We start from the raw sequence: 22,477 nt of genomic DNA, 5'->3' as shown, positions 1-22,477 counted from the left end.
TTCATGCACGTAAAACACTTCAATTAAACTGTAGTTTAGAGTCATTAGAATATTCAAAAACGTATATAATCTGTAAGGATAGAAATTAATCATTGTTAAAGTGACTTGATATTATTATTATTGTTATTATTATTATTATTATTATTAATAATAATAATAACAATAATAATAATAATGATGATGATGATAATAATAATAGTAATAATAATAATAATAATAATGATAATAATAATAATAATAGCAGCAGCAACAACAACAACAACAACAACAACAACAACAATAATAATAATAATAATAATAATAATAAAATGAAACTTCCTCATCAAAGCTGTCCCACATTTACTGTCCTTATGGGAGGGGGGGTGTTCTTGTGCTCTACAACACTGAAAAGAGCTTGGACTCCCAAAGACTAAGGCTAATAGTTCACATTATTATTCTTAAGCAACTGGAAAATTGGTAATGTCCGACAGTAAGAAAATGTGTCTGCTGTCCGAAAACTGGCAACTCAATCGGGGGGAAAAGGGAGGTTTTGGACGCTCAATGAAGCAGGTCTAATATTACTCAACAGTTTTAAATAGAAAATGTACTTGATCTGTTGCCACTAAAAACATTACTTTCAACTAATTGTTTCAGAGATTCAGAGGCATTAACCATTTCAGTGAACTTTCATTTTAGTTAGTAGCCATAAAAACAAAGTAATGGCTGTAGAGCAAATGTGCATAAATGTAGTGTTGGGATAAATGGTATCTAATGAGATTGATCTCATCCCATGATGAGCTTGTCAAGGGTCAAGGGTCTTGCTCAGAGACCCACAGGTGAGATCAAACCTCTGAAATACTAAATCCTAAGTCTGTCTCTCTATCCTCCAGGCCCCAACTGCTTCAAACACCAATAATGCAAAAAAATATTTATGAAAATGTCAACTTTGGGATAATAAAATTCATTGTATGCTGTAACAAATGTATGTCAGACAATATACTGCAAGAGGACTCAGACCTCGTTTTTAAAATGAGCTTGCAGTTTATGTGTTCAGTCTGTTTGCCCAAACTGAGCAAGTAAAGGAATAAGCTTTGTTTGAAAGACGTGGTTTTTCTTGGTGGCACTTCGAGTAAGGAGGGGCTTCCAACATAGTTGTCATGCATCCCGCATATCTGTTATGCATCCCGCATATCTGTTATGCATCCCGCATCCAAAAAAACCCCAAAACTATCCAAACTCTTAGTACTCCTTCCAACTCTTCATAAAAGTTTGTTTACAAAAATAACACTGAAAATGCAAAAGTAAAGTATGGATCTTGTACAGTGTTGAAAAAATAAATGTTAGACAGCAAACGTGGATGTGCAGACACCCTGCAGAACAGAGCACTGGGGCAGACACCAGGCTGAATGGATGTAGATGTGGGTCAGTAAACACGGAAGGAGACACGAGCCCGTGAACGGCGATGCGCGCTCCCGATGATAAACCTCTGACGCCTTCATCCGGGTACTACTTCGAACTCGCTCTCCAACATGGCGGCGTCAGGTGAGGTTTATGTGGGTGAACGGTCTGGGTCGGATATGGCGAATTTTAGCGCATTTAACCTTCATAGAAATCCACATTCAAAGTTTAGGACTTGCCGTTTCTTCAGTTTATCTCCCCGCGTCGTTGTCTCGCGTGTACGTCCTCGTTTCGCGGTTGTTTTGGCCCGGATAAGACGGAACCGCAAGAGGAAGGCGAATGAACGAAGCAGCGACTTGCACAGATTCGAATATTTTAGCCGTAATTCGGGGAGCTGCCTCTCCTCTCCGGGTGTGGCGATGTGGCGCCGCGGTCGCAGCTTTAGAGGGTACGGCTGTGTGCGTGTATCGAATGCTTAGTGACATTTAGGTAAACGTTTCTCAAGTGTGCGCAGGGCTGGCACATTGTATGTGGTGGAGCTCGCCGTGGCGCTCAGAGCAGCTCAGCTCGCGGCGCAAGCGCGATCTGTGGAGGAGGGGTCGGGCCGAAGAGCCCGTGCCGCCCGAGGAGGCTCCCCCACGTGTGCGGCGTGGCTCCCCGCTATCGGGGATCGACGAAGCGGGGCGGCCGGGCCGCGTCTGGCTGCGTCCGAAACACTTCCCCGGTTGCTCCATAACTTTGCGCCGCCCCACGCGGCCGGCCCAGTCCCGCTCCGGTGATGGCGCACTTGGATCCAGGCGCTGCGCCGTGCGCTAGGCCCTAAAACCTAGCCAGCTAAGCGGGCATACATCCCCCCCCGTCAGCAGTCCTCTGCTGACTAAGCCCGCATAGGCACAAAGACAAAAGCGATCAGTGTAATATATCGAGTATGGTTGGTCTCACGGTTTACTGTTTGTCGCTGTGGTTGAGGTCCGCTCGGCCAAAAGTTACAGTAACGGCTGCTCCACCGGACAAACGCCACATTAGTGCCGCCAAAGCTGCTCCACTGTATGTTGGAAAGCACATGCGAGGAAAGGAAAGCAAGTTAGGCCTCCTATCCGTTAACACTGTCGTAGCATTGCGCACCAGGTCAAAGTTACAGTTTGTGTTTTCTACATGTACCAAGATTATTATTATTAATATTTTTTGTTATTTCTTTTTTGTAATCGTGTGTTCAAAGAATGCCCTGACTGTTGGGGATTTTCACAATGAAGCAGGGAGCCAGCTGTGTCACTCCCTTTTTATTTACCCAAGTCCAAAACAAATCAAACCTGCTCCATGAGTCCTGTGCAGCCCTGCAGGGCAATTGATTGCAACTGTCATCTCCCCCATTGGTATGAAGGGAAATGCTCCATGCGTAACTATGTGCCAGTCATCCATTCAATGGTGCATTATTTAAAGAATGCTGCAGTCCTGCAGTTTGATGGTTTTCAACATGTCACAGTTATCGTGGGACAGTTGCACTTTTAACTGTGACGTTCAGATTGCGTGGCGACTCCCATGAGCTTTGTTTTCAATTGGGGAATTTGCAGTCACTTCCTCGAGCTTGGTTTGTCTTTAGAAGCTGCTGTCGTACCCCCCTCAAGGCACACTCAAGTCTTTCACTGCTGTTTTGTCGGTGTTTCAAGTATTTGGCTGTTGTAGTACTTCACTGATTCATTGAAATTTAAGCAACGTTTTTGGAGGTCAACAATAATCAGATCTATGTTATGGCATTGTTGTCTCCAGTATTTTTTGGCTCACTTTGTATTTATTAATGGTTTTTGAAGAAACTTGGAATGTGTGCAGCTGAGCCCCTTGTCTTAAGATTGGGGTACACATGAAATATTAGGACAGTCTTAAGGGCCAAGACATACATTTTATTAACCTTTGGCTGATACGTTACCCGGTTCTGAAAACCTCTTGCTAAAAGTCTGTACCTATCTTTTTATTTACCGCATCCTTTTGCTTGGTAATTTGTTATTCAAATTGTAATCTTCACACTGATCTCGATTTCTTAACAAACTAAGCACACTTTTGTACCTTGGACGTCGGGAAATAATGACTTGAACTCGTCTTTGTAAAAACTGTACTTTAAAAAAATATATATATCTGTATTTTTCTACGAGTTTTGCTGACAATGAAGGGTTTGAAAGCAGGCAATTTCAAAATAGAAACAAAGAAGTTTAATTGCATACATCATGAGCTTATTGACCTCACCCAGGGACAACCAAAAAGGGTTCTGGCAAATTGTTCTTTCCATAGCTAAAAATGTGCTTTGTGTTTATCCTACCTCTAGCTAAGAAGAAGAATAAGAAGGGGAAGACCCTTACTTTGACTGACTTCCTGGCAGAGGACAGCGGGGGAAACCCTGCGCCCCCCAGCTACCCCGCCAAGACTACAAGCTGGGCCGACGAGACTGACGACCTTGACGGTGATGGTGAGCACACACTCCACTATCACTGATGTTAAAAGGGGTTTCCAAGTTCAGGACATGGTGTTTTTGAAAAATAGATTTTGTAACTGGTCGATAATCTGTAGCGGCACATATTCAGGCATTTGAGGAGGAAACGGGGTCCACGCGACATGGTCACACGTGTCCTGCACAAAAGGTCTGTCCAAGTTACAATCGTGACAGAACTATGCTGCATGTTATTCCTCTGGTTTCATGACTCCAAATAATATTGTTAATGTGGACTGAATGGTCTCTGTTTTCTCAGAGTGTTTGGTCCCCCCCCCCCCCCCCGAGTAAAAGTATAAAAATCGGGATGTCCAACATCCATTCATTTAGCAGGGCCTGTAAAATAATTGGCGTGATCGGTTTAATAGGCTTTTTCTGACTTCTGTAGTTCTTGATCAAAATACTGCTGTACAAATACTTGTATGGTATTCATAGTCTTATTTTAGTTTATTATATGTGTAATAAACATGCATAAAAAGTGTCTTACTGGGTTTCATACGTATGGACCTGGCAGCTATAGATATTACTTCTCGTCTTACAGCTCACTCAATTGATGCATTATTCATATTTTAAACAACTGAAGAAAAACAGTTTCCCACAAAATAACTATTGAGTTAAAGTTAGAGTTCCGTGTACTGTATTCATGGGAAATGCTCCGCCTACTTGTCCCCTCAGTCTCGACTTCATGGCACACGGAGGAGGACTCGTATCGGGCACCGGCCATCGATCGCTCCATCCTGCCGACAGCGCCGCGTTCAGCCCGTGAGCCCAACATTGACCGGTCCAGACTGCCCCGCAGCCCGCCCTACACGGCCTTCCTGGGCAACTTGCCCTATGATGTCACCGAGGACTCTATCAAAGACTTCTTCCGCGGCTTGGCAGTAAGTGCAACAGACCCTACGCACGTGTGGACGAGAGCTTATTATATGTAGTTTACAGTTCATGAAATTGTGTATTTGGGAAAGCAACACACACATTGTTTGTCAAGTGTCAGTTTAACTTTAGATTGTTGGGAGCTTCAATATGTGATGCATAACTCTTGTTTTTGTGGCTGAATGTTAAAAACAACGGGACATCCCACCGCAAACATGAAGTGTGAAATGTTGTCTTACAGTCACTCTGTACTTTGACTAATTCCTGTTTTTTTTTTATGCACTTCGTATATAAATGACTAACAAATAGTTGGGGATATTTGACTGAAAATTATGGTAAATGTAATAGGTTAATGCTGCATTGATGTTATATCATAAAAGTAGGACAGTTAAGTAGAAGCATACAATGGTGATTCCCTCATTTCAAACAATTTATTGAAGCAAAAGCCAACAGTAGTGGAGGGGCGTCAACTTGTCACGTGTCCTTGAGCATCAGTTACAGCTCGATGACGTATCCTGCTGTTCACAAGTGGATTTATTGCCTGCTGAGCCGCGGCACCCCACTCTTTTTGAAGCGCAGCCCTCGGGTTATTGAACTTCTCGGGTACAGAGTTCTGAGCCTCTATTTGGCGACTCGGCTGATCCCAGAGGTCTTTTGACGGGATTCAGGTCTGGAGAAAGCGGAGGCTTCTCCATTTGAAGTTCCCCAGTCTCCCGCAGCTGTTCCCTAATGATGCCACCTTTTGTGAGCGTGGGGCATTGTCATCCATGAAGATAAGATGAGGCCTGTGCTGTTCATGCAGGGGCACAGTGACTGGAATAATATGTCATTCAGGTAGGAAAGGCTCGTCACTGTCCCTTTCACAAAGTGTAGGGCAGTTCTGTATTGATTAGACACACCTGCCCTCTCTGTAAGACCACCATCACCACCAAAGGCTCGTCTCCTTACAACAGTGGCTGACAAATCGAGGTCTTCTCGACTTTTCCAACAACATTGGCAGCCAACATTTCTGCACTATTTGAATGGACTTTCATCAAAGAACAGTTCTGGTCCGTCATCCAGTGTAAATGCTCCCGGTTCCCTGCAAGACGATGACACCTATTTCTGGTGGTGTGGTCAGATATCCTTGCAGGTCATCTAACACACTGACCACACTAATGTAACTAGTTTCCAATGTTCTGACACAACACTTGGTGCCTCTCGCCTCCCTTACATGTGTCTGGAGTTGAGAGGCACTCATCATCCAGTTCCTCGGTGCTCTGTTCACAATGAAGCGGTCATCAGTGTGGGGCGTGGCCACAGGACGTCCGCTTCTATGCCTTTCAACCGGAGCATTTATTGGTTGAATCCTCTGTCCAACAGCGGTAAATTTGTAAATTTAGCTGTTAAGTTCTTTGTTAGAGAACAGCAAGTTGTGCAAAAAAGTACAGAAACCCTTAACAGTTGGACATGTACATTCAAAAGTTTAGAGGTCACGATAAGTTCACCTGTGGAGGTTGTCGTGAACATTAGGTTCCTTGCCAAATTTCAGCCAAAAGATGAATATCCCTAACTTTTAGTGAGTCGTTGAAAGAAGAATTTTAAATTCTATTCTGGATTTTGTCTGCTGTACATTTGGTAACTCGCATCATTCCCCTGGCCATGGGTTTTAATTAAAGTGTTGTGTGCTTCACAAGTTCCTCTACCACTATCTTTGTTTCCAGATCAGTGCAGTGCGCCTGCCTCGAGAGCCCAGTAACCCCGAGAGGCTGAAGGGCTTTGGCTATGCCGAGTTCGATGATGTTGAATCCCTCCTGAGGGCTCTGAGTCTCAATGAAGAGGTAAAAACAAAGTACAACAGTACACATAAAATAACGATGGAAAACTCTGACACACTTCCAGTAAAAACGTGGTTTGTAGCTCTTTTCAGATATAATGTACGTTCAGATACGTTGATGAATTTGACAGATTGGTTCTCTGGTAAAAAGTGGTTGAAACTGCTCTTTTCAACAGAATCTGGGCAACCGGAGGATCCGTGTGGATATTGCCGACCAGTCAAATGATAAGGGTACCTTTCTTTTTTTAATTGCTCTTTTGTCAAAGGCTCTTTTTTTTTTTTTTTTTCCTCAATTTGGTGTTATTTCAGTCTTGAACTTCCCTGGTCTATGATTAAACCTGCGGCTGCTGCTTATTTCAGAAAGAGACAGTGGAATGATGGGAGGCAGGGACCGAGGCGGACGGATGGCAGACATGGGCCCTGACAAGACAGACAGTGACTGGAGAGCTCGGCCAAGTGCAGATGCTGATGATGGACCTCCTAAAAGAGATGATGCCTTTGGAGAGAGTGAGTCTGGGGGTGGGGCTTTGTAGAGGCTTTATGAGCAGCACTTCCAACACACTATGAATCAAGACAAAGTCTCAAAATGCTTCGAAGGACAAGACGTGTGTGATTTGTCTTGCGTCACAATGATGAAGTCTTAATTCACAAACTGCATTAATAAAATCTAGGTTTTGCTTTAAAACCTGCTCACGTTGTAATACTGTTTTTATTTACTCGTTGCTCTGACTCCATCTCTGCTTGCTATAATTACTCCTTTTTGTTTTAGGATCACGGGATCGTTACGAGTCCGACCGTTACAGAGACGGTCCACGGCGGGACGGTGATCGTTATGAAGGAGGAAGAGATCGATACCGGGATCGATACGATGATAGGGATCGCAGGGATCGCTATGACGACCGACGAGACTACGATAGAGGGGGTGGGTGTCGTTTGCTTAAGGCCAGTGTTGTAAAGGCTAAAATCTAATTGGTTCAGTTCAGACCTCAGTGGAATTGGTTGTTTCCGTATTATTTTTCATGCGTTAACCTTTCAGTGACGGTCACTTCTCACAGTATGTTTGGGTCGCTTCCTCTCTTCCCCTCCTGCCGTCTGTAGGTTTTGACTCTCGTGGTGGAGGAGGTCGCCGTGCCTTCGGCAGTGGCTTTCGCCGTGATTATGACGACAGTCGGGGTAGTGGGGACCGCTATGGCGAGCGAGATCGTTACGGTGGCGATCGTGAGGACCGATATGAGAGACGTGAGGAGCGGCGTGAGGAGCGAGGGGGTGAGAGTTGAGTGAATTTTTCTATCTCTTTAATTTCCTGCATTTGCTACTTTATTCAAATATAGCAGCACAACAGTGAGAAGCAATTAGGTAAGCCTGCCTCTTCGTGTATCCATCTAGCTCCTCAGCAAAGACCCAAGTTGAACCTGAAGCCCCGCAGCGTACCCAAGGAGGAGGAAGGTACCGGCGGTGGCGGTGGCGGTGGCGGCGGCGGCAGTGGTGGTGGCGGCGGCGGCAGTGGTGGTGGAGGAGGAGGAGGAGGAGGAGGAGGAGGAGGAGGTACCTCCCCAGCTCCTCCACCAGCTTCTGCCACCAGGTCCTCATCCATCTTTGGTGCAGCCAAACCAGTTGATACAGCGACCAGGGAGAGGGAGGTTGAGGAGAGGCTGAAAAAGGAGGAAGAGAGGCTGCAGAGGCAGCTGGAGGAGGACAAAGGCCGTGGACCTGAAAGAAAGATGAGAGACAGGTCAGGAAATGACTGAATGTGATGCTACAGCGTGGTGCCATTTTTTTCATTGAACCTCGATATTCAGCATTATTGGGAAGAGTGCTTGTTCATTGTTTTTCTGTCGTGTTCAGAGACCCAAGCTGGCGCACTGAGGAATCTCAAACTGAGCGATCCCGCACAGGAAGTGAGTCTTCACAGCCAGGAAGCACTTCTTCTGGAAGAGGTGAGATACGTTGGTACTGAACGTCTCTCGAGCTTGTGGCCATGTGTATGTAGCAACTTTGTATACGTTCGCCACTCGGCTAATTCAGTTACTGGAGTGTCTATTGAGCAAAACGTTGAACAATTCAGGAGTGAAATCCTGCCTCCCCCTGCAGTGAGGGAGATCATTGGTTTTGAAGTTTATTCAAATGCATTTTCTCCTTTTAGGGTCACGGTGTCGAGACAACGAGCGTTCTGGGGAGAATGAGGTTTTTGTTGGGAGAGAAGGCAACACTTCCCCAGTACCTGCATCACGGCCTTCCTCTACCAGCTCCTCCAAAGAGCCACTGAAGGTGATGCCTGCACCTCCTCCCAAGGAGAACGCGTGGGCCAAGAGAAGCGCAGCCAGCACAGGCTCCAATGAGGGCGATGGACGAGCTCCAGTCTCCCCGGTGTCCCCTGGCGATTCGACCCCTCCTAAGTTTAGGTGAGGACTCTGCCAGGACACACTCGAATCCAGTAACCAGAAATGCTATAGTGAAGTTTCAAACTAATAACTTTTATGAGAAGAGACATGCAGAAATTCAATGCAACTCCCTGACTGTTACTTTCTTTTCAGCTCCTCGAGTTCTACAGATGAGAGAGGATCTGGAAAGGGTAAGTTCCGCGTATGTGTGCTAAGCAGAACGGGTAGATCCTTCAATCCCACAATTAATGTCAACTACAAGTAAAATGGAATATGTCAGCAGGACGGAGCCATATAATGGTCTCAGTGAGAAATGGCTATAGAAATCATTTTTACTTAAATTGCCCTCAATATTGTATGAATAACAAAAGAAACGTGGGACATATTTATTATTGATAGAGCTCTCCATCTCCACGGCAGAAGCAAACAAGACTAAAATCTTTAATCTTTACTTCAACATCAATGGTGTTTCCATTTCCCGCTACAAAATATTGTTAAGCTATACTAAGTGGATGTAACATCCTCGTGAGCAGAGAACTCTGCGTGGCTTGGATAGAAAGGTTGCATCAAAGTGAGTTTTCAAATGTTGAAACTCTTATTTATTAATTCTTCTACCAGAATGAATTTGTTTCAAATATTGAGATGTGATTAATGCAATCAGTTGTCTCCAAGTCCCAAGTTAAAGATTTTTTCAACATTTCCCACGACTTGAAAACAAGTCGTGTGTCGGGTAACCTGGAAAAGAACTTTAAAATGTCATTAAACGTGTTTTAAAGTCCAAAACATGTAACTTCCGTAACGTGTAGACACTGGAAGAGCGACACATAAATATTCCTACTGTTGATAAAGTTCAGTTTAAATGTGAAAACAAACATCATCAACTGAAAAGAAATGTTCTAATTATAGAACCGTGTTTCCATCCCAATGGTGCTGTTCCTCTTGGACAGCTATTTTTAGATCCTGTTATCAGTTTCTGGTTAAACTACTCGGCTTTCATCAGCTGCACCATTTCAGGGCCAACATTTTAACTCACTTGTGAATATGGAGAAATGACTTTGACTCCAACGTCTAAAGTCTGAAATCATCCAAGGCCTTTCCCTATGAACTTATTGGACTGTATGAATCATTCCCTACGCAAGAGTCATCATCCTAATGCTTTCAGGGAGGCTCCCGTCCCCGAAAGTTGACTTGTCTGATTTATGAGCCTGTGTGATTATTTTACTCTTAATTGCAGCATTTGGCGCTTGTAATTTGGCAACAGCTTCATTGTGTGTTGTGCTGCTGGTCAAAACTGGGTGATCATTAAGTGACTTAAATGTGGCGTTAATGTCATTATTTTACACAATGGCCTCATTTGATATTCCAACCAAACATTGAAACTTTACATACAGTACTGTGCAAATGTTTTAGGCTGGTGTGGGATGAAACAAGCTGGCGTAGTGCTTCTTAAAGGTGGTGCTTATGTGCAAATTGAGCTGGCAGGGGAGAAATCGATATTTGCTGTGACATCGCCCTTTGCTTTCAAAGCTGCAGTTCTTTTTAATGCAGTTCCACACGGGGAAGTTGTTTTGTCTTTTCGGTCTTTCTTTGGATGTGGGCTGACGTGCGGAGATCTGGGCTCTGTGGGGGGGGCACCATCACATCCAGCGCTCTTTCTTCTGCAAGCTGTTGGTAGTTCGCAATGAACGCTGGCTGATGTCTTCTTGCTGGTGTTGCCTGATGAAGGAGCAGAATATGAGTCCTTCCTTAAACTTTAGCACAGCACTGTATGTGAGAAAATTCAAAAAATGTGGAAAAGCCTTACATGCCCATGTCATCAGTTTTGACTGAATACTTTCAAACTGTCGAGGATCTGGGAGACGTGGGGTTTGTACGAGGGCAGACAATGCTCGGTACATTCAGTGATGTGCTCGGTGGTACTGCATTTACATGTTGTCTTGGAGAATTCCACTGCCGTGTCCTAAAGAGCTGCTCATTTGCATGATGGGGTGTAAAGGCAGCTATTAACTTGGCTTTGCATCTTTTTGCACGTTATCAAAGCTAAACCGCAAAGTGAAAACCTTTCTGACAGGTGCAGGTGAGGAGTCCATCTTCCTGCTCGTAATGTGTCTGCCAACGCACGACAGGAACTCTGTAAAGCCACTGCACCAGAACAGCTATGCTCCACACTGGCTCGGACGCACTCGACAAGCTCTAAGCGAGATCTCAAGGCAGCGGTTCGCCTGCAGTGAAGCGGTTGTGCACCTCTCATTTGGCCCTCCATCAGTGACTAACACACTTTGAATGCAACCCAGTGGCTTCTCATGCTGCAGTGTGTTGTGAGGTGTAGTCGACTGCAGTCCACCAACCTCCCTTCAACCTACTGTCTGGCTTCTCCTTTAAGATGAGAACAAGGCTGACGGTGTGCGTCGGGACCGGGGGCCCCCACGGGCACGAGGGGGGCCTGCAGGGCCTGGAGCTGGGCGGGGCCGAGGAGAGGGGCCCAACAAAGACCGAAGAAAGGAGGCAGACAGGTCAGCTACCCAAAGCTAGCGGCTGCAGTGTTCTCCACGAGACAGGGAGGGTGATTTGTGGGCATCTGTAAAGAATGGCCTTGCGCTCAGTTACACATTTCACGCATTCAGTGTTTCTGGTGTCGCCAACAGACACAGCATCACGATAAGCGGGTGAGCTCATTACAACTTTACCTTTTCCTCATAGAAAAGGCAAAGAGTCCACAGTGCTAACTGAGAACGGTGTGAGCTGGACATCCACAAGCTTGTAGGTGTCAATTTTGCAGACGCTTCTAGAATGTGTGCTTCTTCAGTGAGTCGTCTTCTGATCTGTGTCCACATGATGATGCATATCAAGGGTTAGCTTTCGAGTGCCGACCCATTTTAACGCCTGTGGTCATTCTGATTGTAGAAAGGACAACAGAAGAGACCGAGACTCCAGACCACCTCCAGAGCCAAAGAAATACGAAGAAACCCCAACCCCTGTAGGTCCTTGGCTGCTTTGCACAAACTGCATAAAGGTTTCCTGGTTAGAAAAATCAGTTTTACAATAGATGAACATCCCATCATCAGTCAACCTCCTCAGTGTGTCGCGTCCCCTTAGAAATTTAGGACAAATGTTCCTCTGATAGACTCTTGTTGTTTTACCATCCACAGCTACTGTTGTGATTCTTCTGCTTTTCTTTGTTTTGCCTTTTCCAGAAGTTCAGCTCAGCCAGTAAATACGCCGCTTTGCTAATGGACGGAGACCCAGGTGACGATGCAGAAGACATCGAATAGAAAGAAAATAAAGAAGAGGCCAGAGAGTGCAAGGAGAGGAGAAAATGACGAACGCAAAAAAATAAAAGAACAAGTTTAATCTCACATAGCTTATGAAAAAACTCCTCACATGATAATGGCTCCTGGGGGAACATCACTCCCTACCTCCTTTCCTCCTACAGACCTGTCCTTTCCTTTCAAACCACCATTTCCCCTTTAACCCCCCCCCCCCCCCCCTTCCTCTTCCTCTTCCTCTTCCTCTTCCTCTTCCTCTTCCTCTTCCTCTTCCTCTTCCTCTTCCTCTTCCTCTTCCTCCTCCTCCTCCTCCCCCTCCCCCCCGCCCTGCCTTCAGGACTTTTCAGGTTATCGAGAATAGTCACATACTGGACTTGTTTTAAATGGAAAAGAGGAACAGGTGATTCATGGAAAGTGATAACTATGGAAATAATTGTAATAAATAAATGGAAAAAGTGGGGAAAAAAATGAATTTGTACTTTTATTGGCTCAAAGTTGTGACGAGCTGGAATTTGGTGAAAGGTTGTGTGTACGTTTTAGAAACCTGTCTGAAATCGAAGTCTTTGTCCGTGCAGAATCTCAAACTGTTTGAAAGCATTGGTTTAGAGTTTGGAAGTGTAAAGCCAATTCCTCCAGTCATATATAGTCATATTGCCTCCCCAAACAATCTTGTCTTCCAATATTGAGACTGCCTATTTAAAAACATTCAACAAATTAAAAGCGTAGCCACACACCTCCAGCATGGTCACAGGACAGAAAACAAGCTGATTGACAATTCTTCCTCAGAATTAAGCTATTAACCCTCCCAGCATTGTAGAGATTTCCAATTTTTATTTTTAATTTATTTCTTTTTTGGTAGAACTTCTGTTAATAAAACCAATAAATGCCTCAAGGTCAGTCCTGACACTAGTAGTGCCGTACAGATTGCTAAATTGTCAGCTCGACATGAAGTGATGAACATGGTTACAAAAAGAATCCAGCCGTTCCCGAGGACTTCTGAGATCACCTGAACCTGTATTCTGATTAGCAATACATTTTCGTCATTATGCACATTCACCAGTTGGTGTTTATGCAAGTTTTAGGGGAGGGTTTAGGCAGAAGTATAGCCATATTGGTTCAAATGAGACTGATTGGTCTAAGCTGAATAATTTCACAGAAGGTTTTAAACAGCTGCACTTTTATTTATTTCTGCACAGACGAGTTCACAGAAGTAGAAACATGAAAAATTCTCCACAGAGTGAACTTAAAAAAAAAAAAAAATTTTCTCAACGACCAGCTTGAAATCTTAAATAAGAAATTGAGCCATCAGTTACAGAACGGTGACTCAACTTATCAAACTTTACCTGGAGTTTTCCATATATTTTCTGAAATGTCCTCTTTGTTTGTTCAGTCTTGGGGGGGAGGGGGGGGGATCTGGACTCCTGGTGGCAGCTGGTTAGAGTCCTGAGTTTTACACCCCCTGCATACACACTGCAGGCATTTTAATAGTGCTGGTATTGTCACAGTACACATCAACAAAGTGACACGGAGGCCCCATTTACAATGAATACGGGCAAATCGGCAAACCGTTTTTTTTTTCACTTTTGGGGAGACGGTTTACACAACACCAGTGTGCAGGTCCACTGCATCCATGAAGTTGTTCTATGGTTTAAACATTTTAGTCACTCGGGTCCAGTTCTGACACTCATGCACCCTCATATTGTGTTTTTTGGGAAAGCGAGTGAGGTCAGCATGGGCATCTGATTGATCAAAACCTCATAGATGGCAAACGGGGATGCATTGTATTTTATTAACGCCATCAGTGTGTGCAAGCAGCTACATCTGTTAAATCAATCCACACAGGCCAGCCTTCACTCCCAGCGTACGTTTTATTTTACTCACTCCCTGATATATCCAACCTACTAACCGATGCCGTGATGGATCGTTCGTTAACATATCAAGTATTTAATGGATAAAACGTTTTTTCAGCTATGACATGAATATGCTTAATGACACATGCTGCATATAGAAAACTTCACGGTAACCGTACTCTTGCAGCTGTAAATGCAACACTAGTAGTACTAAAAGTTTTGCTAATTTACATGTGGTCGAAGTTCTTCTCTCATTCAGGGACGAGCATTATGCATCTCATGTGTTCACCCGTCGCAGCCCCCCCCCCCCCTTGCAACGTGAATCAGCAGCTGGCCCTCACAGGAGGGTCCTTCCGTCTCCCTCTATAATCACCCACGACTCCGGTTGAAGTCATCTCTGTCCCCCAGACGACGTATCAAGTGACATCAGCCATAATCGCTCACGTTTCCTTACATACAAGCACATTCACAGATGTGTACACTTTAGTTATCTGTATGGTTCTCATGATGTCTGCATGAACTGTGACACAGGCCTCGGAAAATCCTCCCTCACTAAATGCGTGTTGACAGTTTGCCGTCTAATTTAGCTCCCGCCCTCCGATTTGTCTCACTTTAAACCAAAGATGGCTTTGTGTAATCTATCTCGGGGCCAAAAACATGGTGTTAGAAAGGGCTTATTGTTGGAATTTCTTTTTTTTCCACTCACAACCCTAAAAAATCTCCCGGCTTGAAGCAGCATTTTGTCTTGGGAATCCGGTTTGAGGAAATACAGTTAAGTTTGTGTGTTAGACACAGAGAGGGGGGGGAAGAGAGAGAGAGGGTTGTTGTGCATAGGAGTTTAACTGGTAAGTGAGCGCATATCTAAGATTTAAATACAGTGCCCATCATTGTTTTCATTTCAGTGGAGAGCCAAGTTCAACTGAGGGAATAAAAGGACATCAGTGATGTCATGTGAACTGTCAAGACGGGCTGTGGAGCTTATTGCATGTTACATGGCAGAGACACCCCACGGACCTGCAGAGGTATCAAATATTTGAAATGCTAAATGAAACAAGCTGCGATTGGAAAATGAGAAAACAAAGAGGGCTCTTCCTCACACTTGGCAACGTGGGAGAAGAGTCATCAAGCCTCCAGTATGGTCTCCTGTGCAAAACTGCAGAGCCTGGAGATGACGTATGTGAAAGAAGTTCAATCTAATCACTCCCCCGTGAGGAAGAAGAGCTCAAGAGGGGCTAAAGTGGAGCCAAAGGACAAGGGAAGGGCCTGACATCAACAAGCCAAAACAGCTGCCCCCTTCTCCCCTGTGGAGAGACGGCAAGAGGAGCCTGATGGAAGGAGGGAGGGAGGGAGAGCGAGAACGAGGGGAAGACTGGAGGGTCTGTCAGTCCAGCGCAGGAGAGCGAGGCGTATAAGAGGGTCTGTAGAGGCTGAAGTGAAGAGTAGGAGGTATCGGCAAGTGGAAAAGGGGGGGGGGGGAGGGAGGAGAGGGAAAGAGGTAGTGAGCATATGTATGTATTCCGAGTGAGGACAGCCAGGGAGCAGGGGACAGGGGGGAGACGTGGAGGTGGGTGTAGTATACGGAGGGTCAGATCTTGGTTACACCTCCAGGAGGGCAGAAAGAAGGGGGTTGTAAGAGGAGAGGGGGACCAGGGGGCAAAGAAAAGTCATCTGGGGTGGATTTCAAGCCAGGACGGGTTGTCCGAGCGCAGGAGGCCAAGGTGCGAGGAGCCACCGAGCATGCCGGAGACCAAGAAGAAGAAGACATGAGAAGACACAAAACATGAAGTGTTGAGAGGCAAAGAAAAAGGAGGGAAAGGATATTCGATCGTGACGCACTGCTTTAAAAGTTGGAGACATCACAGATAAGGGGTGAAGGTGGTGTGCGCTGGTGCAAGTATGGGGTGCATTCACAGTACGAGCACCGGCAGAATCCAGAAGCATGGACTCGATACGGACACCGGAGGAATCCCCATAAAGTCAGATCTGGATCTGCACCCTGAAATCCTTGAAATTGCTGAGGTAAGTAAACAACTACTATTTGAAGACATGTCAACATGCTGGTAGCACGTAGTTGAAATGTGCTCCCTCATCATTCTCTGTGGTGAGGTCATTAACACCTAAATGGAAAGGCCAATTTTCAGTTACACAGACAGAAATCCATGCAGTGGATTTAGCTTTTTTTTTTTTTTTTTTTACATTCCTGATGTGATCATCATCCCTACAGGTTACTAGACTGTTTCCAAATTCTATAAAAATTCCTCTGTGTATTTTGTGAATAACAGCCTCTCTTGCTACATGCTACTACAACTCTCACGTGTGAAATGAAGGCATGACTGAGTGACGGGTCAACCACGTTTGGTTTTGAGGATGTTTGTTTATTACAATGTGAGGATCGAGGACAACCAGGTATGCACAGCAGTGGAAGGTCGGCTCCTAATGATGTCCCCCTCTGGGCATCAAAGTTCAAGAGGAAGTGGTTTCAGTTACTGTCTGCTTTCCGCCCACCGCCTGCCTGTCTGCTGCCGCTATTTAGGAACACGTATGGATTTAGGAACAAGCTGCTCTTCCACACACTTCATGAAGCCCCCCGGGTAGACCTTTATAGAATCTAAAATAAAAAGGTGCCTGTTGATTTAGCGGCAAGGCTGTGGAGCAGAATGTGGGTGTCCCCACATGTCGGAGTAAATCACACAATGGCATGCTGGATGTCGGCGTAGCACAACAAAGAGGAGCAGACGTGTCTGAGGGCAGTGTTGCCACCTTTGTGGAGCGATCAGGCACTGCAGAACTTTGTGTTTGTGCAGAAAAAAACAACAACTCCCGTGTGGGGACATTTGTGTGTGCCGAAACGTTGACCTCCCGGATAGCGCAGGAACAAAAACATTAGTCAGATCACATGTGACTTCAAATCCCCTAAAGCCGTGTGTGTGTGTGTGTGTGTGTGTGTGTGTGTGTGTGTGTCTCACACCATGCCAAATTATGATACCATAGTCCCTGCTGAATGGGCGGACTCGGAACTGTTGAGAGGAATGAAATATGTCATATGTGCAAATGGTCCAGGAGTTCTTTCTGTTGTTATTGTTTGTGTACATTTTTCTTCCTTTCTTTTTTCTCACGGACACAAACTCGCATCCATTCCCACACCTATTTTCAGCATTTTCATAGCTGTTTAGAGGTGACAGCCCCGACTCATGCAGGTTATAAATACCCAACCAGAACTGGAGCATACTGCTGGCTCGCCACCTGCTCCCGTCCCTTCCTGAGTGCATTGCATGTGTGTGTGTGTGTGTGTGTATATATATATATGTATGTGTGTGTGAGAGACTCCGGCTCTCGTGAGTGTCATCACTTGTGAGGTGCCACTGAAAAAAGGCATCGAGGCATTTAGTGCGTCGGGGGCGTGTTACTGTACTCTGTATTCATTTACAGTTTGTGCATTCGCCTGCTTGTATGTGTGGTTGTGGCTGTGTGTATGAACCTTTTACAACCAGAGTGAGTCTTCCAAGCATTTTGTTGAAACACACACACACACACACCATCAGAATGTAACCTGATTGGCACACACACAGCTTTAGATGATGTTTCCTATGTCAGAACAGATGCATCACAGCCAAAACGACTCCCTCCAAACACTCCTGCTGCTGCTACTGGCCCGCCGGCAATAAACAGCCCATGCAGACACAATCAAAGAAAGCCATTATGCTTGTGCTGGTGTGAGACCCGCTCTTCATCTACATGTGAGATGAAGTGGTTCAGACTCTGCAGTGGTCAGGGATGCTTGGGGAATGACTTACACTTTGGCTGCAAACCATCAAACGGGGTGGAGTTCTTTAATACTGCAATGCAATACTGCAACACTGCAGATAGTCACGGGAGCCTCTGGAAGACTGAATGTCCACTTCATCATGGACCCTCATGACTGGTATCAAAGTACAGAGAGCAACTGGAAATAATCTGTGCAGCTCATGCAGTTTGTCGTATCAGAAAACCTCATCCAAGATGTGACTGCTTAAACATATAGCATATAAAACAAATGGGTTATTTAATGAGACGTTGTCGCGTAAAACTCATTCAGAGTTTCTATCTCCTCACTGGTTGTCCTGAGAAGTAAAATAAATATAAGGGGGCAAAGTTGCTTAAACATTGCATGTTTAGTGAGTCTCTCGATGTAATGCAGCTGACAACTGTCAATTAATCGTTTTTGTTTTGTCTCAAGAATACATTTCCCTGCGTTTGGTTCATAATGCCGCCTTCATTCCACTAAAGTTATATCATGTCTCTTTTTTCTACATGTAGCCCTCACTGAAAGAAACCAACTTTGGACACTCTACATCCATAGCAATAGGGGCGGGGCTTCAGCGCTTCAGCACATACCCCTAGACCATTGCCTCCAATTGTCATTTGTGCTAAGTTCGATCCATCAATATGTAAAGTTTCCACCTTGCATTGTATTGAAACAAATACAATTGAAAGTCAATCCTGAAAGTGCTTTAAACAACACGTGTCTTTGATTTTAATTTTAGGATGTTTCTAAATGTTCACAGTCATAAAAGTTTAATTTAAGTAATTTAAGTGTCCTGTAAAATCTATTGTAAAACTTAATTATTTATATCGTAGTACAATAACATGAAAATACAAATGTGATTCATAACTGACGACTCATCAGATAGGTAATTAGGTTTTTCTTGTGTTTACTGGCCATCATAGATTGTTTGACATGTTAAAAATAGGGGTCCGGGGTTGGGAGTATTTATTTGGTTACAATGTGTTATTTCGGTTTTTAGTATCCTTATATCTTGTTTCTACCAAAAAACTGTTCAATGAACTTCTAATCGTCTCCGCTTGTAACATCATCTGAATTAAATATTGTCAGTCTCCCAGATAGTACTGAGATTATTGCAAAAAGTAATTCCATGACTCATGAGATTAGTAGTGTTAAAGTTGTGAAACAATATATTAATATTCAGTTTCTCAGAATCTAAGTTGCACTACTTTAAATTGTCCACTGGGTGGCACTCGCGAGTCAGTTCGGACTTCATTCAAAATGACAGGAATCAAAGATTTCCACACACATTGGTGAAATGATGGCAGTCTACATTGGGTTATCAGTGGAAACACATCGTTCTTAAAATAAGACACATGTTTAGCTTCAATGATGTATTTTTGTGAGTTTTAATAGACGGCATGTTTATGAAATCCAAACTCATAATGATTTCAAATCAGAACTTGACAAAATTCACAGCAAAACCAAGATGCATGTATAAACATTAAACATATTCAAAAATTCCGTAAACCTAAGTCAAAAGGCAAAGTAATGGCCAGTCTTTCACCTTGAAGGTGATGTCAGGTCATGACTGAAAACATCCACAACATTTTACACACACCACAAATCCAGTGGGTCATTGCATAAGTTTGATTGATTTTCCAACCAAAGTTTTTTTTAGTTACATAACAATATCTAAAATAAAAATGGCGACTCAGAATGATGATGATCTCTTTTTTTTTGTCACATTGATTGATTGCCTTGCTGATCCACGATCACACTCTGGCATAGACTCACACTAATGCACACACACACACACACACACACACACACACACACACACACACACACACACACACACACACACACACACACACACACACACACACACACACACACACACACACGGACTCGTGCTCGTCATGTTCAGTGGATGTCACACTTCATAACAGCAAGCGTTCATCATAACAGCACAGGACACATGTCGATAATCTGATGACTTGTTATTCTGATGCTTTGGATATGAGATCAATACATTCATAATAATGGCAACATGGTCCATCCGAGGCTGGAAGCTCTGAGTTCATCCAGATCAAAGTCAAAGCTGCTTTATTTATCTCAAGGAAAAATTGTGAACAAAATACATTAAAACAGGGGGAACACAGGACTCTTAGTTGGCCTCATATGCAATATTTTTGTCAGCAATATAAACCATTAGAAAGCTCTTGTCTGTACTGATGTTAGCTGCAGCAGTAGACCACATTACACTTCCTCTTATAAGAGCTGTTTGCATGTTGGTTATTGATCTCAGCTGTTTTGTGGCTGTGTCTTTGTCTTATCATTGGTTTATGGGTTTATTGCGCTTGAGAGCAGGTGTTACACTGAGTAAAGTATGACTGCTCACAATTGTATTTCTGCTCACTGGGGACACCTGCAACTGAAATTACAAGACTACTAAAGACTGAATAATTGAAACAGGCCATACTAAGGTGTATTCGGCTGCATCTTTAAAGAACAAAAACCATTAAACATAATGCACAAGTCCCAGTAACTACATATTTACAGTAACTCGAATAAATGAACACATTTTTAATCTTCTATTATTTAAATTACCAACTGCACTGAAGTAGTGTTCATGTTTTGTGACTTCCCAAGCTCTTTTACTATGAGTAAATGGCTTCTGTTGACTGTGTTGGCTTACTATCAGCTGTAGGTGGCTTTACTATACCTCAGTCTGGTGACAATTGAATGTTAATGAAGTAAATAAATCATTGACATTTTTAATGAAGCAACATACAAATTATGTGGAGCTGTGTTGAGGCCTGTGCAGTGTGGTATAGGGGAATTGCATTCACATTGCATAAGTTCTTGTAGTGGAAGGTCGGGCTGCATTCAACATTAATGATACATTTCTAGTCATAAAGGATTTAGACAGTGTACACTTCTGTTTGAGAGGCATGGCTCTTTCATAATAGATTGCTGTTAGTAAAGGAATCAGCTTCCACTCTCAGTTCAAGATGGTGGGAGACGAGAGAGGCTCAATGAGTATTTGTGAGAGTGTAAAGCTGGTGTGCACGTCGGCATCCACAGTCAATGCTGCTCTTGTTTGGAAAACCCTGGCACCGGGCAGCTAAAAAAGTGAGGGGAAAAAGAAAAAAAAAAGCTACAGTCTCCCAACAGGAAAAACAAACTGGTGTGTGCAGGTACAATATAGTGTTTGTTGGCCTCCACCCAGGCCCACCTCTCTCATTGCCTCACACATACCACACACTCACACCGTACACACCTCCCTCCTTGTGTTTCCAGATCCTCTCCGGCCAAGGAAAATCTAATAGTTTTATTTGCTTCGCATGTTGTCAGAAGACTTTGCTTCAGGAAGCTGCTACCATGGCTTTGACGGCAGAATATGGGTTTATAAAAAGAATTATCCACAGATCATGACTCACGACAGTCTTGGAGCACATATCCTCACAACCAAAAATACTATGTTATGTTATTTTTCCCTCTGGCCTTTCCATTTATACATGTATTGAGTAACTTCTAGGTGCATTACGGTATTAACAGTCTATTAAACCTTTCAACCAACAATGCTTTACCAGTTGTGAGCTCAGTGTTTCGAGTGTATGTCAGAATTACCTTTTGCTTTGCCCACACACTCTGTGTTTACACAGCTGCCATGACTGCCCAGTGTGGTACCACAATGCAGTGTTGAAGGAAACTATTGCCCATCGTCAGGGAAGAAAAACCTCAGCTAATTAAGGCAGGCTTAAAGATAGAATACATGTGAATTACCGAATCAGAAAATCCGCATCAGAGACGGATACAACCAAACCATATAAAACATGCAGCAAGAACTGAAGTGCTCCCGAGTTAGACTCACAATATGACCACACAATACAGTGACACTGCATTCAGCAGCATCTAAGACGTCTCTTATTTCTTTTATCAATTCAGCTGCCCTGCAGCCGGAGACAGAATAAGGCCAAGTAGAAAGGCACAAAAACAGGATGCCTTAAAAGCCGACAAAATCATATGAGAGGTATTTTTAGTGGAAAAGCTGACTGTACCGAAGGTAGGGCATCAGAACTCCTGCTGTGTGTCACTAGACTAGCGCACATCTGTGCTGACAGCCGCTACGCGGGGGATAGTGAACGTCCAAGCGCTTCAGACAGGACAATGCTCAGCAAAAATGCCACAAGAAACTCCAGGGAAATATGTCAAAACTTCACTTGAATCACTTATTGGTTCTTCCATCTTCAGTGCAACTTCATTCGACTATAAGTGAAGGCAGAGTTTACACTGGACAGTCTATCAGCAGTCAAACACACGCACACACACACATATAGACATACACCCAAGCACACAAGCAATCATGATGCAAGAATGCTAACCTCTACATCACTGTGCAGCTCATTATGAGGTTCTTCAAGTTGTGCATCCCATTCAAAACAACCATATGCATGATTAAATGCTAATTTCACTCTTTTTTTCTGTCTTTACTTGCTCGTCACAATCTTCCTTCATATGTATCCTGTGAACGATCCTTTCACCCATCCCTGCAACCGCAGCTCGCCAAAGCAGGGAGCCATGCCTTCACGGTGAAGAGCTTCAAGAAGACACGTCAGTGCAACGTGTGCAAGCAGAACATCGACAATCCTGCGGCTTTCTGCAA

The 22,477-nt window shown here is 44.0% G+C and overlaps 2 protein-coding genes across 7 annotated transcripts in view; both read left to right on the top strand.

Annotated features, from left to right (window-relative positions):
• The first annotated feature begins 1,502 nt into the window (after nucleotides 1-1,502).
• eif4ba (eukaryotic translation initiation factor 4Ba) lies at nucleotides 1,503-12,647 on the top strand. 4 transcript variants are annotated; one of them, XM_080494864.1, is made up of 15 exons: nucleotides 1,503-1,521; nucleotides 3,695-3,829; nucleotides 4,532-4,737; nucleotides 6,433-6,549; nucleotides 6,722-6,776; nucleotides 6,906-7,052; nucleotides 7,315-7,467; nucleotides 7,644-7,817; nucleotides 7,932-8,277; nucleotides 8,391-8,482; nucleotides 8,689-8,947; nucleotides 9,080-9,117; nucleotides 11,310-11,439; nucleotides 11,831-11,903; nucleotides 12,121-12,647. In XM_080494864.1, the coding sequence occupies exons 1-15, from the start codon at nucleotides 1,509-1,511 to the stop codon at nucleotides 12,196-12,198; spliced, it is 2,016 nt and encodes a 671-aa protein (XP_080350990.1). In that variant the 5' UTR covers nucleotides 1,503-1,508; the 3' UTR covers nucleotides 12,199-12,647. The 4 variants fall into 4 exon arrangements, with proteins under 4 accessions (XP_080350990.1, XP_080350989.1, XP_080350991.1 ...); XM_080494863.1 differs by having other exon boundaries at nucleotides 3,695-3,835; XM_080494865.1 differs by lacking the exon at nucleotides 11,310-11,439 and having other exon boundaries at nucleotides 3,695-3,835.
• A 3,023-nt stretch (nucleotides 12,648-15,670) lies between these two features.
• The window catches only part of LOC308129084 (tensin-2-like), a 28,155-nt gene continuing 21,348 nt past the window's right edge, over nucleotides 15,671-22,477 (top strand). For all 3 annotated transcript variants that reach the window (XM_080494855.1, XM_080494854.1, XM_080494853.1), the window contains exons 1-2: nucleotides 15,671-16,061; nucleotides 22,374-22,477. The exon at nucleotides 22,374-22,477 is cut by the window's right edge and continues 2 nt beyond it. In XM_080494855.1, the coding sequence (XP_080350981.1) occupies nucleotides 15,939-16,061; nucleotides 22,374-22,477 (227 nt within the window). In that variant the 5' untranslated portion in view covers nucleotides 15,671-15,938. The remainder of the gene's footprint in view (nucleotides 16,062-22,373) is intronic.

This window comes from Blennius ocellaris (genome assembly GCF_963422515.1).
Source record: "Blennius ocellaris genome assembly, chromosome: 4".
In the NCBI taxonomy this organism is placed as follows: Eukaryota; Metazoa; Chordata; class Actinopteri; order Blenniiformes; family Blenniidae; genus Blennius; species Blennius ocellaris.
This window is presented reverse-complemented; position numbering and strand designations above follow the sequence as displayed.

Bases quoted from the DNA above. Each gene is read 5' to 3' on its own strand.
- eif4ba (XM_080494863.1), top strand. The intron at 8,483-8,688 runs GTGAGATACGTT...TTCTCCTTTTAG, and splicing joins AAGCACTTCTTCTGGAAGAG to GGTCACGGTGTCGAGACAAC. The intron at 11,440-11,830 runs GTCAGCTACCCA...TTCTGATTGTAG, and splicing joins CGAAGAAAGGAGGCAGACAG to AAAGGACAACAGAAGAGACC.